Here is a 14,873-nt window from a genome sequence, read left to right as displayed (position 1 = left end):
GACTGGACTCGGGGGGGGGGGAGTAACTACTCCAAGACTCTGTTAGGCTCGCTGCGTAGCGCTCCGCAACGACTCTAACAGAGCATACACAATATACAGCATACAGCAATGTTACCCCGGGGCAATTAACTCTTACGTGTGTACACAAAAATAATAATCAAAATGTACCTCTACAACAGTCCAAAGGGAAAGGTAATTAGGCAATGGTCCTAAGACAAACCAACGGATTTTGAGCGAAGCGAAAAATCTATTTTTGGGTGAGATAGCCATGACGTCCTGATGGAAGGCTCCTTCAGTAGCTTCCTTGGGTATATTTAACTACAAGGATATTCCCAGAAAATTAAACGAAAGGTTATCACAGAATTCTAACTTCTGGTGCGAGTACCCTAAAGGTTTCCCTCTAGGATATCGTATATTAACAGGGGACGCATGTATTAACACGCCACATAGCTATCTGCACCCCATATAGAGTTAACACTTTGATATGGAAAGGTGGAGAATAACTGGGGAGCCGTTCCACAGTTACACTCGTCCGTGGCTGCTTTTGGTACTCGAAATGTAAACAAACGGGCGCCATTGCTAAAGGACGTCACGTCCGTCCTCATCCTGAGGCCAGCTTCTTGCTAATCTCCATGATACAGCAGGACAGGGCGGGGCCTGAAAGGCTGGACTAGAATAGACGGGAGGGTCCATCAGGACGTCATGGCTATCTCACCCAAAAATAGATTTTTTGCTTCGCTCAAAATTCGTTTTTTGGGCTCAAGCCATAACGTCCTGATGGAAGTGTACCAGAGAATTAATGTATCGTGGAAATTTTCCCCTTTTTACGTAAGTGCCAAGGGCTTTGAATAGAGGTATGTAACATGTCCTTGCTAGAGTTTCCGTGAAGATCCAGCTTCTTGCCCCCCTGGCAGGGAAGTCCTGGTAGACCATACCAATATCTCGAAGCGATCATTGAAGAGCTACTCACCCTGCGGAGAGTTCGTGCAAGACTCGGAGACAAGACATAAGGATAATATTCGGGTAGGAATATTATCAAGCATAGGTAAGTGATAAACATTTACTACACTCCCTGGAGGAGAGATCAATCTGGTCTCGAAGGCACGACGAAGGTAAGTATTCAGGTAGGAATATTACCACAGCATGAGTGAGTATATAATACGAGTATATCTGTATTATTCTTCTCTTTCAGAAGGAAGGGGTTAGATGACACTATGAAAATCACATATTTCATAATAAATAATAGGAGCGGAGAGAGACGCACATGTAATAAAACAGACATTCTATTTCATAGATTGCAGATTATAGTGATAACCATTGCAATAATAAATGTAAAGTTAATTTACAATAATAAAGAATAATGTCATAGAAAATAAAAGACTTTAATCTTGAATCTGAAAAGAAATTTCACTTTTAGAAACACAAGTTCCAGAGGAACGTCAGTCTTTGGCAAAGAAAAAACATCATGCCCTAGAGCATGTGGCACTCATGTGAAGTCTATGACATTTCACCCTGGTAAGAACAGTCTATCAGAAACACTAAGTGTCCATGAAATCACTATGTATCACAAGTTAAAGTCCCAAGTAACTCACTGTTCTATGCAGAGTTAAACGGCAGGTTTCATAACACTACCTGTGGGTACCATGAAATGTTTAACTTCATGCACTTGCTTTGCGTAGTACTTGAAGAAAACGCGCGACAATTTCCAACCTGTGAAGCTCTTGAGGCTTTCGAAATCCATGCTCTGGAAGAAGTTCAGAGAAGACGCGACTTTTCTAGGATCATGACCTGCGGGTGTACTGTCAGGATCCGCTCTGCGAATGAAGTAGGTGATTTTCGATCTTAGCTGTTTCAGTGACAAGTCACTACCCGATGTTTCTCCTTTGAAGAGTTGTCCTCCACCGAAGTCTGAAGTTCTTCGAAGATAGACCTTAAGACTCTCCACTGGGCATAGAGAGACATCTTCCTTCAGGGGGCAGATTCTCCAAGGGCCCCATCTCTTGGTGGGTAGTTCATTCTTTGCGAGAAACATCGGATCAGGAAAGAGGGTAAGTTCTCCTGTATCTGCAAACAGGATATGACCCTCTTCTCTTGATAATGCCACTATTTCACTGACTCGGGCTCCTGAGGCAAGAGCAAAAAGGAGGATAACTTTTTGAGTCAAGTCTTTTGGAGGGCATGAATCGTTGTCCTGGTTAGAGGCAAAATGGAGCACCTTGTCCAGGGACCAGGAGATAGGTTTTGGCGGGGGTGCTGGGCGTAGTCTAGCGCATGCCTTTGGTAATTTATTGAAGATATCGCTGGACAGATCAATCTGGAAGGCGTACAGTAGTGGTCTAGTCAAAGCCGATTTGCAGGTGGAAATCGTGTTGGCTGCTAAGCCATGTCCATGAAGGTGAATGAAGAAGAACATGCAAAAATCAATGGTGATTTCTGTAGGATTTTTTGCCTTGACGAACGAGACCCACTTTCTCCAGGAAGATTCGTATTGCCGTCGTGTGGATTCAGTTTTGTATTCCTCGAGGAAGTCTAGACTTTTCTTCGAGATTCCAAACCTTTTCTTTGCGGCTAAGAAGAGAAAATCATGAGATGAAGGTCCCTGACTTTCAGTGATGAAGCGAAGACAGTCGACTTCTGTACTTGTTGAGAGAGAACTGGGCCCGTTAGGGGAATCAGCGTGGGCTGCAGATCCAGGACCAGGGGGTACCAATTGCTCCCGGGCCACTTGGGAGCCACTAGGGCCGCTGTCCCTTTGAAGGTTTCAGCTTGGAGAGGACTTTCAGCAGAAGGTTGGGGGGAGGGAACAGGTATATCCTGGACTATCTGCTCCAATCCAGTGACATGGCATCCACTGCTTCTGCCTTGGGGTCCTCGTACGGGGCCACATATCGAGGAAGTTGATTGTTGTCGCTCGTTGCGAAGAGATCGATCTGAAGTTCCGGGACTTGGTGAGAGATGAAGGAGAATGACCTTGCGTCTAGAGACCATTCCGACTCTATTGGGCTTGTCCGCGATAGAGCGTCCGCCGTCACGTTGCGGAATCCTTGTAGGTGAACTGCAGACAGGTGCCATTTCTTCTTTTCTGCCAGATGGAAGATCGGAGGAAGTACCTGATTCATGTGGGGCGATCTCGAACCCTAACGATTGAGACATCTGACTACCACCGAGTTGTCCAGAGTCAGACGGATGTGGATCGAGGGAGGCGGGGAGAGTTTCTTCAGGGTGAGAAGAACCGCCATGGCCTCCAAGATGTTGATGTGAAACGTCTTGAATAGGGGAGACCACGTTCCTTGAACCTGTCGTTGATGGGAGTGACCTCCCCAACCCTCCAGCGAAGCGTCCGTGTGGATGTTGATCAATGGAGGCGGATGTTGAAGAGGAATGGACCTTTTCAGGGCTTTTGCTTCCGACCACGGCTTTAATAGTGAGCGAAGTCTGTTTGGAAGCCATCTCTTGAGGTCTCTTCGAGTGATGGATGGGAAAGTCTCCAGATTCCCCCGGCATCCTTTAGCTGTGCGCGAAGCACTGGGTTTATCACAGAGGCGAACTGTAGAGAGCCTGGAACTTGTTCCTGCTGACATCTTGAGATCCGTTTGGATTTCAGAAGTCTTCTGACAAACCCTGCTATTTCCTTCCTTTTCCTCTGTGGAATGGAAAGGCGGTGTGACTGAAGATCCAAATGGATTCCCAACCATTGGAACTTCTGAGCTGGAGAGAGGCGAGATTTCTCGGTGTTTATCTTGAATCCCAGATGCTCTAGGAACTGGGTGACTTTGTTGAAGGCTCTTACACAATCTTCGGGCGATGTCGCCCAGACTAGCCAGTCGTCTAGGTAGGCCATCACTTGGACACCCTGAAGGCGTAGTTGTTGGACGATGGCATCTGCCAGCTTGGTGAAGATCCGTGGAGCCAAGTTGAGCCCGAAGGGCATGGCCCTGAAGGCGTAACTTTTCCTTTGGAGTCGAAATCGTAGGTAGGAGGAAGAGTAATGATTCATTGGAACGTGCCAGTAGGCATCCGCCAGGTCTATGGAGACCGTGTAGGCCCTTTGAGGCAGAAGGGTCCTTATTTGTTGCAGAGTCAGCATCTTGAACTTGTTGTTCGCAATGAACTTGTTCAGACGGGATAAGTCTAGAATGACTCTGATTGTGTCGCAGTCCTTCTTGGGAACGCAAAATAGTCTCCCTTGGAATCTGGTTGACTTTACCCTCTTGATCACCTTCTTGTTCAAGAGTTCTATGACATATTCTTCCAGGAGGGGGGTTGACTGTTGGAAGAATTGCTGGAAGGCTGGGGTGGTTGAGTCCAGCTCCAGCCTAGTCCTTTCTTGACAATGCTGTGCGCCCAGGGATCGAAGGTCCAACGATCCTGGAATTGGCGGTGTCTTCCTCCCACCGGAAGCACTTCATTGCTTCTGGTGTCCCGAGGGTTTGCCACCTCGGCCGCTAGCTCCCCTTCCTCCTCTGCCTCTGGAGGTGCGGCGAGACGAATCTCTGCCGGAACCCTTGCTTGAGCCCCTACCTCCGGGTCGAAAGGTAGTAGCGTGTTGCTCATACGCAGGGGTAAAGACCGGTGACTACGACACCACTGGGTGTGGGACCAACTGAAAGGTCTGCTGTGGCTGTGTGGCCACTTGGGGAGTAGCAGTACCCGGAAACTGCCGTCTCTGTTGACGTTGCTGGGGTTTCGGCTTTTGAGGTTTCCTCTTAGGTTGAGGGCCATCGTCCTGAGAGGATTTCCTTTTTCTTAACATGGCCCACTTTTGGAGAAGGTTCCTATTCTCCGTGGCGGCCTTGTCTGCAATCTATTTCACCAGGGAGGAGGGAAAGAGATACTTACCCCAGATATTGGAGGTAATCAGCCTCCGGGGTTCGTGTTTCACAGTCGCATCGGCAAACACGAATTCACAACAGGCTCTGCGAGCCTTAGTGAAACTATACAGGTCCTTCGTCACCGTTGCCAAGTGTGTTTTTGCTAGGACCATATAAAAGTCCGGGAATCTAGTATCCCTGGCCATAAGTTCTAGCTGTACATGTAGGGACAGCATTGCGGCAAGCCTCTCCTTCGTATCCTGTTCCCTACGAAGGAGGTGATCATTTAGCCTTGGGAGGTCCTCATTGAATTGACGACCGGCTACGTCAGGCTCTAACTTCCCCACCGTGAAGGTTGACTGGACGTCTTTCCAGTGCCTATCATTGGGAGGAACGGTAAGGGAGAAGGGTCGGCACTCCTCCAGTGCAGGGCAAGGTTTCCCTTCCTCCACTGCCTTTAAGACCGCTGTGAAGGCCTTTTCGATGAAGGGATAAGTCGCAGCGTTCGGCGCAACGAAGGTTGGATGCTTCTTACTAAGCGCCGGCATCTTGGAGTTGGTGAAACCCCTACTCTTCACCGCCTGGGCTAATATAGCCTGGGCGTTCGCGAGATCGAACACAATAACCTCCTTCAGTTCAGTCTCCTCCGTTGAGGCTGGTTCGGACCTGAGCCGGACGTAACAGTCCGGATAAGCCTCGAAGTTCGGGAAGAATTCCACTTCTTTCAACGAGATATAGCCAATCCTTCCACTCATGTAGATCTTTCCAGTCGTGATTGGCATATGCTCGGCATATCTCCATGGGTTAGCTTCCGAGCAAGTGGGGAGGTCCTTAACCGAAATCCATTTCGGTTGTTTAAGATTAACCAGAGTAGTCCGGAACTGTTTCTGGGTTTCTAGTAGTTTTCTTTCCTTGAGGGCTTCAAGCATCTTGAAGATCTCCTGAGTGCTCGATGGAAGAGGGTCCGGGGTGGCGGAAGTTGAAGGAACAGGTTCGTCGGACGGTGCAGGAGTCGCTGCGGGAGTAAGAGCGGGAGCGACCTCGGTCTCCGAATCAGGATATTCCACCTGATCTTCCTCATAGTCGAGTTCCTCGCCCATGAGGTTCTTTTCCATCTCTTCTGACATTTCCGACATACGTTCCACGTTATCAGAATCCAAATGGCACTCTTGCATGGACTGGGCCATGACAATATCAGGTTCCACCACGAGCTGGACGGTGGGGATCTGATCACGGGGGACCCCAGAGTCTTTGGATGCCTTTGGGAAAAGCAAGGCCCTCAAATCTTCGCTGGCAAGATACGGTCCGGTGGCGTTCTTCTCGAAGCCACGCACCCATTTGCGTAGCTTCTCTCGAGCGTTGTCCCTTGCCTCCGCGGAAGGAGGGTCGTCAAATGCCTCGGCCAAACGACTCTTGCAGACTGTACATTTCTGCGGGTCCCAGTATTTCAGGTCGCCTTTCTTGGCGGCACAGGGGGCGTGGGTCCGGCACGCCTTGTGCCCGTAGAAGTCCGGGCGCTTTACTCCACAGAAGTTGCTTTCACACTTCATATACTCCTCCTGTAAAAGAAGGAGATCATGAGTACATGGAAGGCATAAGAATGACTTACATTACTCTAAAATTAAGATAACTTGATCTAAATTTTTAAGCATTAAAGTAATTCACAAGGTATTATAATGCCTGAGAATAATGAGCGGGAAAGGAAGTAGATAGACACATACTTGTGAGTCCCGCCCAGTCGGTTACCGTAACCTTACCTGTAGGCAATTTCTTTTGTGGCCGAAGGTCACAAAACGGAAATCCATATGGATAAGCCGTAATGGGTAGAAGCTAAGCCTCTAACAGAAATTGCCCGCAAGGTGTAGCAGGGACTGAGACCACTCAGATCCCTGGATATGAAGGGGAATAGGAAAAACCCCTTATTAGATATAGGTTCCGGCAATCGGCTGCACTAAGACACACAGAGTATGCTGGAATATTGTAATGTGCAATCAGACAGCACAGCCACAAATTTAGATGGTAAGACAATACTTATATATAGAAGTGGCTAAGCCATCTGGCTGCAGTATGTTGATTGTCGGCATGTTGTCGGCAGGTATGAGAAGGGGTGCATGTCCCTTAACGTCTCCGGAGGGTGCCGGCAGACCAATGGCACGCCGGAGGCCGATCCTGCAGGGTGGAAGGCATCAAGACAGACACATTGAGTATCTAATATATAATACCATCGTGGCGACTGCTGGCACAGCGGCGGGTCCCTGGCAGGAGGCGGCGGCTCCGGCAGCCGAAGGCTGACGGCCTGGTGAGCTTGGATCAGTTCATAAGATGGATATGTATATGGTTGTATACCTAGACCGCCGGCAATCAATGCCGGCACGCTGGTGGCCGGCTCCGAAGGTCGGCCAGCTGTACTAGGTAAAATGAGGGGTGGGACGTCGGCTGTATGTCGACGGAAGGCGGCAGTCTCCGGCACACGGAAGGCTGACGTCTTAGAGGGGGGAGGGCATCTTATGAAAGAATGTCACCTGAGGTAATGGCGGTATCGCCGGCAGTAGAGGCGGCAAGGGACTGGCACCAGGATAGAAAGAGAGAAAGGTAAGGAGGGATGGAAGGGGTAAGATCTCATACCCCTCCGGCATCCCTCCGGAGAGAGTGCACTCATGATAGGAGTGGATACTCCTAGCATCCGGCGGCATGGAGCCGGCAGTCGGCCGGGTGCCTAGGGTAACCCAAGGGAGGGTTAGAGGGTGCTCAAGAGGGGGGAAACCCCCGCCAGCCAGACCGCTGCCGGCAACCACCCCCATAGAACGCTATGAAGGGTATGTGTACCAGAGCGGCCAGCTCAGCAGGAGAACAAGTTAGCCCTACGACTCCACCCAAGGGAGGAGTTGTAGGACTAAAGACAGATGTGTGTAGGCAAGCCTACACCAAAGGGATAGGTGGGGAGGGAGAAGATGAAGGGTCTTTCTATAGGGGAGACTGTATGAGAACAGCCAACAAGGAGAGGGAGAACGCTCCCTAACCTAGGTTAGGTAGCCCAGAATGAGAATGGCACAGGAGTACCGTCCCAAACTATAATAGGGCAGAGTCAACCCCCAGAGCTTAACCTAGAGAAGGAGGGCTAACTCCTAGGCTAGGCAAGCTTGAAAGACACATCGCAAGTTGCAGGGAGGGAGGAGTAACCCAACCAGGTGCAACTGAGGAAGGGCAGAGCCAGTCACAACCCTAAGGGAGGGTCATTCCCTTAGGGTAGACAGAGAAGCGATAAATACTCTGTTTGTAGACAAGATTCCCCTATATAGAAGGGGAAGCAAGGCCACACAGAGGGAACGCCCGCAGGCAGGGGGATTAGGGAGCATATAGGGGTTCCTACATTAGGTGAGGATGGAAAGATACGCAATCAACCCGGTCCCTTATACGGTCCCCGAAGGCGAAAACACTTACATCACAGTTAATAGTATGTTTAATAATGCCACAATCTTCATGACTTAACCTAGGAACACTGGTATATATCATGCATGAAAACAAGCACTAGGCTATCCGGCCTAGGGGCTAAGCTAGCGATCTAGTATGGGGTCGAACGGCGACCGAGTCTGATGAACGCTAAAACACGATATAAGTAATTCCTATCTATGAAGACTAAATAACTAATAGGCCTAATATTAATTAGTTAAATGACCGGAGAAGGCTGTTCTGGCTAACTAAATAAAGCATGCGATAAGAACAGCGACGCCATAAAATGGCGCGTCCGGGATCGGCACAGCTCTGCCACAAAACTCAATATTTTACAAAAAGTAGAAGTTACTTTGTGGCTAGAGCTTATTTAAACAATACTGGGACCTGGTACTCAACTTTCCAGAAAAAGGCGAGGCTGAAGGTAGCGACATAACGGCGATGTAGATGAAAAAAGCACTCAACGAAAATCCGACTAAAGCAAGGAGCTACAGGCAAAAGGATGAGGACGGACGTGACGTCATTTAGCAATGGCGCCCGTTTGTTTACGTTTTGAGTACCAAAAGCAGCCATGGACGAGTGTAACTGTAGAACGGCTTCCCAGTTATTCTCCACCTTTCCATATCGAAGTGTTAACTCTATATGGGGTGCAGATAGCTATGTGGCATGTTAATATATGCGTCCCCTGTTGACATACGATATCCTAGAGGGAAACCTTTAGGGTACTCGCACCAGAAGTTAGAATTCTGTGATAACCTTTAGTTTAATTCTCTGGGAATATTCCTGTAGTTAAATATACCCAAGGAAGCTACTGAAGGAACCTTCCATCAGAACGTCATGGCTTGAGCCCAAAAATAATGTTGCAAAAAATAGCAATAGAAATGTACTCATACGTAATACATAAAACGATTCACATGGAAAGGCAATTAGGCAATGGGCCTAAGACAAATCATAATGTTGCAAAAAATAGCAATAGAAATGTACTCATACGTAATACATAAAACGATTCACATGGAAAAGCAATTAGGCAATGGGCCTAAGACAAATCAGTGTTGCATTGTATATGAAAATAGCAGAAAATAGCAATAGAAATGTATTCACACAATACATAAACAATTCAATCATGAGGCAATCTGCCTTTACTCACATTAATCGATACATAAACAATTCAATCATAAGGCAATCTGCCTTTATTCACATTAATCGAATCAATCTTCTAGCACTGCCACATATAGGCTATTACTTTATGGAGTACAAGAGGGAGGGGCCTGGTTCTGTACAACGCTCGGTCTGTAATACGAGAGACCATCCCGTCCCCGTTCTCTACACGCTACACACTTCCAACTTCTGTAGATTCATGCACACCTACAATCTGTTTCTCCACCCTCCCTACTTACCAGATAGGACACTCCCCTTTTCACTCACTGTTTGCAGCAACGCCATATATATCGTCACTTCTCAGCAGACGGTCCATCAGTTCTCGCTGCTTCGCGGCAGCCCTTCTCAATGGGCATGCAGAACGTCCTTGTGCGTCCGTCTGCTTTGATTCTGTTTCACTTTCACTTCTCTCACTAACTGCATAGTTCTCACCTTTATCGTCGTTGTCGACGGTTCCTGTGGCTGGTTGTTGAGTTGTCGTAGCCGGAGCCATTTCCTGGTTGTCCCTTGGAAAGCTTTGTTCTGCTGGTTACCAGACCCTTAATTGTGTAGGAGCTTTCACTTCACACCTTTCGCTTGGTGATCGACAAACTAAAGCTGAAATAACTGTGGTTAAAGAGGTAAAGGGAGCTTTATTGAGCTGGTTTGATTCTATTGCTTTAGGAATTCTACCGGAGGATTTTCCTGCTCAAATTAATTCTCTTCCCGTAGGATTGTCTGTAAATCCAGATGAAGAAAAGCGCTTAAAGGACTACAAAGAGAACGAAGACTCTACTTGTAGGGAAGTTAGTTCTCCTGTTGCACTTCCAAGGTGGCCTTATGAACGTGATCCAACTGAAGGAGAAAGGGCAGAGCATGCTGCAGCTTTGGTATCAGCATTTCCTCGGGTATTTGGTGCCACAAAAATACTGAGGGAGATGCATGGAGGTCCTATGCATATAAAGTTGTCCGAAAATGCAAGACCATTTGCTGTGACAGCCCCGCGTACTATACCATACAGCTGGAGGTCTGAAACAAAGGATCAGCTTGATGAACTTTTGGAGAAGGATGTTATCTGTAAGGTTGAGCATCCAACAGAATGGTGTCATCCTATAGTGCCTGTTGCTAAAAAGCCAAATGGAGTAAGATTGTGTGTTGATCTCACTAAGCTTAATAGGTATGTATGTAGACCCACTTATCCTGTACGATCACCACATGATGCAGTAGCTTCGATAAGCACCGGAGCAATGTGGTTCCCTACGCTAGATGCAAAAATGGGATATTTCCAAATCAAAATTGCAGAAGAAGACCAGGATCTCACATGTTTTATCACCCCATGGGGTCGCTATAAATTCAAGAGAGCAGTAATGGGACTTATTTCTTCAGGAGATGAATACAATCGAAGAGGAGACCAAGCTCTTGGTGATATACCACAAACTGTGAAGATAGTTGATGATATTCTTGCGTATGATTATCCGTATAAGGATCACCTAGCCCATATTATTTCTATCTTGCAAAGATGTGATGAATATGGGATAACTCTTAATGATCAGAAAATTTGCTTTGCAAAACGTGTTGTTGATTTTTGTGGATATAAAATCTCAAGTCATGGCTACACAGTTGATTCTCGCAAAATGATGGCTATTGCAGACTTTCCCGTGCCACAAAATATAACAGATCTTCGATCTTTTATGGGACTTGTGAATCAGCTTGGAAGTTTTTCTTCAGTGATTGCACGTGAAGCACAACCACTCAGAGATTTACTGAAGCAGCATAATGTTGGACTGCACAACATGATTTGTCATTTAAGAGAGTGAAGGAAGCACTTACTGCACCCCCTGTACTTGCACATTTTGATGCAACTTTGCCAACCATGTTGCAGACAGATGCGTCACGACTGCATGGTCTTGGGTTTGCTTTACTTCAAAAGCATGGAACGGACTGGAAACTAACGCAATGTGGCTCAAGATTCCTTTCAGATGTTGAAACAAGATATTCTGTAATAGAGCTGGAAATGACAGCCGTATTATGGTCAATAAAGAAATGTCATACTTACTTGGCTGGATTACCTCATTTTGATGTTGTGATAGATCATAGACCATTGATACCAATTCTTAACAGTAAATCACTTGGTGAAATTGAAAACCCAAGACTTCAACACATGAGAGAGAAACTAAGTAATTTTAGTTTTACTGTTCACTGGCAGAAAGGAAGTGCTCATTGTATTCCGGATGCTTTATCACGTGCACCAGTTCAGGATCCTACAGAAAAAAATTGTTTGAAAGACGATGGATCCACTGATCCTTTGCATGTTGCAATGGTGAATGCCCTCGACATGCATGAAGATGGCATACTTCTAACACCTCTGAAGGACAAAACACTGGAAAAGATACGTGCTGCTGCTGAACAGGATGCAGAATACAATTCTCTTCGGGAGATTATAATGAAAGGTTTTCCTGAACACTGCCATAATTTGGAAGTAGAACTCAGACCTTTCTGGAATATACGTGATATGCTTGCTGTAGATGATGACCTAATTGTTTATGGAGCAAGACTTCTTATACCCAGGAGACTTCGACGTGAAACCCTTGAATGTCTTCATGATGGTCATCAGGGAATTGACCGCACTAAAAGGAGGGCGCGGCAAACTGTTTATTGGCCTAAAATTGACAGAGATATTGAGAATATAGTTTCTTCGTGTATCAAATGCCGTTCTCTTCTACCAAATCAAAGGAACGAACCTTTATGGCAAGAAGAAGATCAACCAAGTAGAGTTTTTGAATCTGTATCTGCAGATTATTTTCATGCCATGGGTCGAACTTATCTTGTTTATGTTGATAGGTTGCCTGGGTGGCCTTGTATATCTTCCTGCCAGGGTATAGCTTCTGCAGCTAATCTAATCCGATCATTGAGGGCTATATTTTCAGATACTGGTGTTCCTGTGTAGTTGAAGACTGATGGAGGACCACAGTTTGCTGCATCAGCTTTGAGACGTTTTTTATCTCGTTGGGGAGTAGAACATCGCATTACTTCGCCATATAATCCGAAGGCAAATGGACATGCAGAAGCATCTGTGAAAATTATCAAGAAGCTGATAATGACTACTACTAAGAATGGGAATCTGGATGCAGATGAATTCGCCCATGGAATGTTAGAGCTTAGGAACACACCTCGTGCTGATGGCAGATCACCAGCCCAAGTTTTATTTGGTCATCCCCTCAAGTCTTTTATTCCAACACATCGTCGCTCATTTGCCAAAGAGTGGCAAAGGAAGGCAGAGGAATGTGATGTTAAGGCAGAGTATTTGCGAAGTCAGGTGAAGCAACGGTACGACAGTACTGCCAGACCCCTTTCTCATTTGAAAATGGGTAGTTATGTTGATGTTCAAGATCACAACACAAAACTTTGGAATCGTCCAGGTGTTGTTGTTGGCATTGGAGCCAGGCAAGATTATCTCATAAAGTTGGGCAGTGGACGTATTCTGTGGAGAAACCGGAAGTTCCTGAGACCACATCGACCTTTTCTACCAATATATGGATCAAGCATTGATGCAACTAATACTCCCAATAAACCAAAGGATGAGGAGAGGTCGCAAGATAATTCTACTGCTGAGGTTATTGAACAACCAGTTTCGCCTACACCAGCTCCACGTCGTAGTTTGCGCCATAAGAAAGAACCTGATCGTCTACGAGTAAAATGGAACAAAAATACATATGAATAAGAAGGATCTTCAGACGCTAGGAGTTATATATTACCCTAGACGTCTTAGGGGGAGGTGTGTGATATACCTCCAAATGTCTGTATTTATTTTGTTTACTAGTTATGTAATGGGTTGTTCGGAAATTATATTGTAATGGTAGTTGGTGTCTAATGTAAATAAACAAGTGAGAGTTTTGTAAATACCTTTCTTCTGTATGTATGTAACAAATATTGTTAGTCTCTGTTTAGCCATCAATTTGTATAGTAACCTCTTATTAAAGAGACCTATCATTGTTCGTGTTTCTTTGCCAGCCTATAAGAGATTAAACAGTCCCCAGACGTCTCCACGATCCCTGGCATTCCTGCTGTCAAACTGTACGTGCCCTCTTCTCCGTCATCGTCGTCGTCGTCGTCTTCTCCACCATCATCCTCAGAGGGGGCTATTTCCAGGGGAACCAGGTAGCTAACAGCTCGCAGTGACTCGACACCCTCGAACAACACTTTGGCCTAACGCACGACTCCTTCGTCGTCAGGATACGTCTCCACAACACGTCCAAGATGCCACGTAGCTCTTTTTTTATTCTCTTGTTTTACCAGCACGACGTCTCCAGGGTGCAGCTTGGAGGGTTCCTCAGACCGACAGTCGTGCCGGGCTCTCAAGGCACTCAAGTATTCCCTTCTCCACCTCTCTCGGAAGGCTTTCAAAGAGTCTGTCAGTTTTAGGTAGCGATCACATAGCCTCCAAGAGGTGAAGGTCGCGTTGAGGTGGTCGTCTGGCAAGATCGGTGCCATGAGGTGGACTGGGTGTCCTCTTAGCAAATGGGAGGGGGTGAGGACTTCATCCTCGCACTTGTCGCCGCTGTACATAAGCGGCCGATTATTCACCACTGCTTCTGCTTCTTTCACAAGGGTTAGTACGTGGGCGTCCGGTAAGTACTTCTTTCCAAGGGCTATCTGGAGGGTCCGTTTCGTTACCCCTATCAGACGCTCGAAGAACCCACCTTTCCAAGGTGCACGGGGCGTCTGAAATCGCCACTTTATGCCCGTTTTCCTCAAGAACTGCTGGACTTCATCTTCTTCGTAGAGTCCCTGAAGGAGGTGGCTGGCAGTTTTGAAAGTCTGATGGTTATCAGACATGATGAACCGCGGGGCACCGTGGGTGGCGCTAAACCACCTTAGGGCTAATATAAATTCTTCCGCTTCCAGGGAGGGGCAGAAATCAAGGTACACGGCTCTGCTAGCCATGCATGTCACGATCAGTATGTAGCCCGGCCGCGTTTCTGTCCGTATGGCTGCTGTGTGGTCCACTCCGACTGCTGTAAAGGGTTTTGTGAGAGTGATCCTCTCCTTCGGTAGAGGGGTTGGTGGTGGCTGTTTCAGCAGAGGTTGGAAGGCCTTTAAACATTCTGGACATTGTCGCACGGTTCGCTTCGCAATGAAACGTAAACCCATTTCTGTCGAAAGATACCCATTAGTGTAATCACCCCACAATGCAAGTGCAAACAGTGTAAATAACTTAAATAAATCCTGACTACTATGAGATTCGGGGCCTCTGTAACACGGTTTTTTGGACTTTGCTCCTTATCAAAGCATCGGATGTAGCTGAAAGTTGACATATGTATATTTTACAACCACACACAAATTTTGTCAGCATTATCAATAATCTAAACCCGATAGTTTTAATTTTTATAGAGTAAAAATGATCTAGCTGACACCATGGCCAGTGATAACGAGCCAAGAGTCGAAAACATTCATTACGTAAGCAATGTAAACACC

At 46.6% G+C, this 14,873-nt stretch overlaps 1 protein-coding gene across 1 annotated transcript; it reads left to right on the top strand.

Annotated features, from left to right (window-relative positions):
- Positions 1 to 11,271: 11,271 nt before the first annotated feature.
- LOC137620973 (uncharacterized) lies at positions 11,272 to 13,119 on the top strand. The gene is made up of 2 exons (XM_068351415.1): positions 11,272 to 11,481; positions 12,346 to 13,119. The coding sequence occupies exons 1-2, from the start codon at positions 11,272 to 11,274 to the stop codon at positions 13,117 to 13,119; spliced, it is 984 nt and encodes a 327-aa protein (XP_068207516.1).
- The last annotated feature ends 1,754 nt before the right edge of the window (positions 13,120 to 14,873 follow it).

Source organism: Palaemon carinicauda, chromosome 27 (genome assembly GCF_036898095.1).
Source record: "Palaemon carinicauda isolate YSFRI2023 chromosome 27, ASM3689809v2, whole genome shotgun sequence".
In the NCBI taxonomy this organism is placed as follows: Eukaryota; Metazoa; Arthropoda; class Malacostraca; order Decapoda; family Palaemonidae; genus Palaemon; species Palaemon carinicauda.
The sequence above is the reverse complement of the archived record's forward strand: the minus strand, read 5'-3'. Positions and strand labels throughout refer to the sequence as shown.

Excerpts from the sequence above, each read along its gene's own strand:
- LOC137620973 (XM_068351415.1), top strand. The coding sequence starts at position 11,272 with ATGTTGCAGACAGATGCGTCACGACTGCATGGTCTTGGGTTTGCTTTA. Across the intron at positions 11,482-12,345 it reads GATTACCTCATTTTGATGTT|TTGAAGACTGATGGAGGACC; the intron begins GTGATAGATCAT and ends GTTCCTGTGTAG.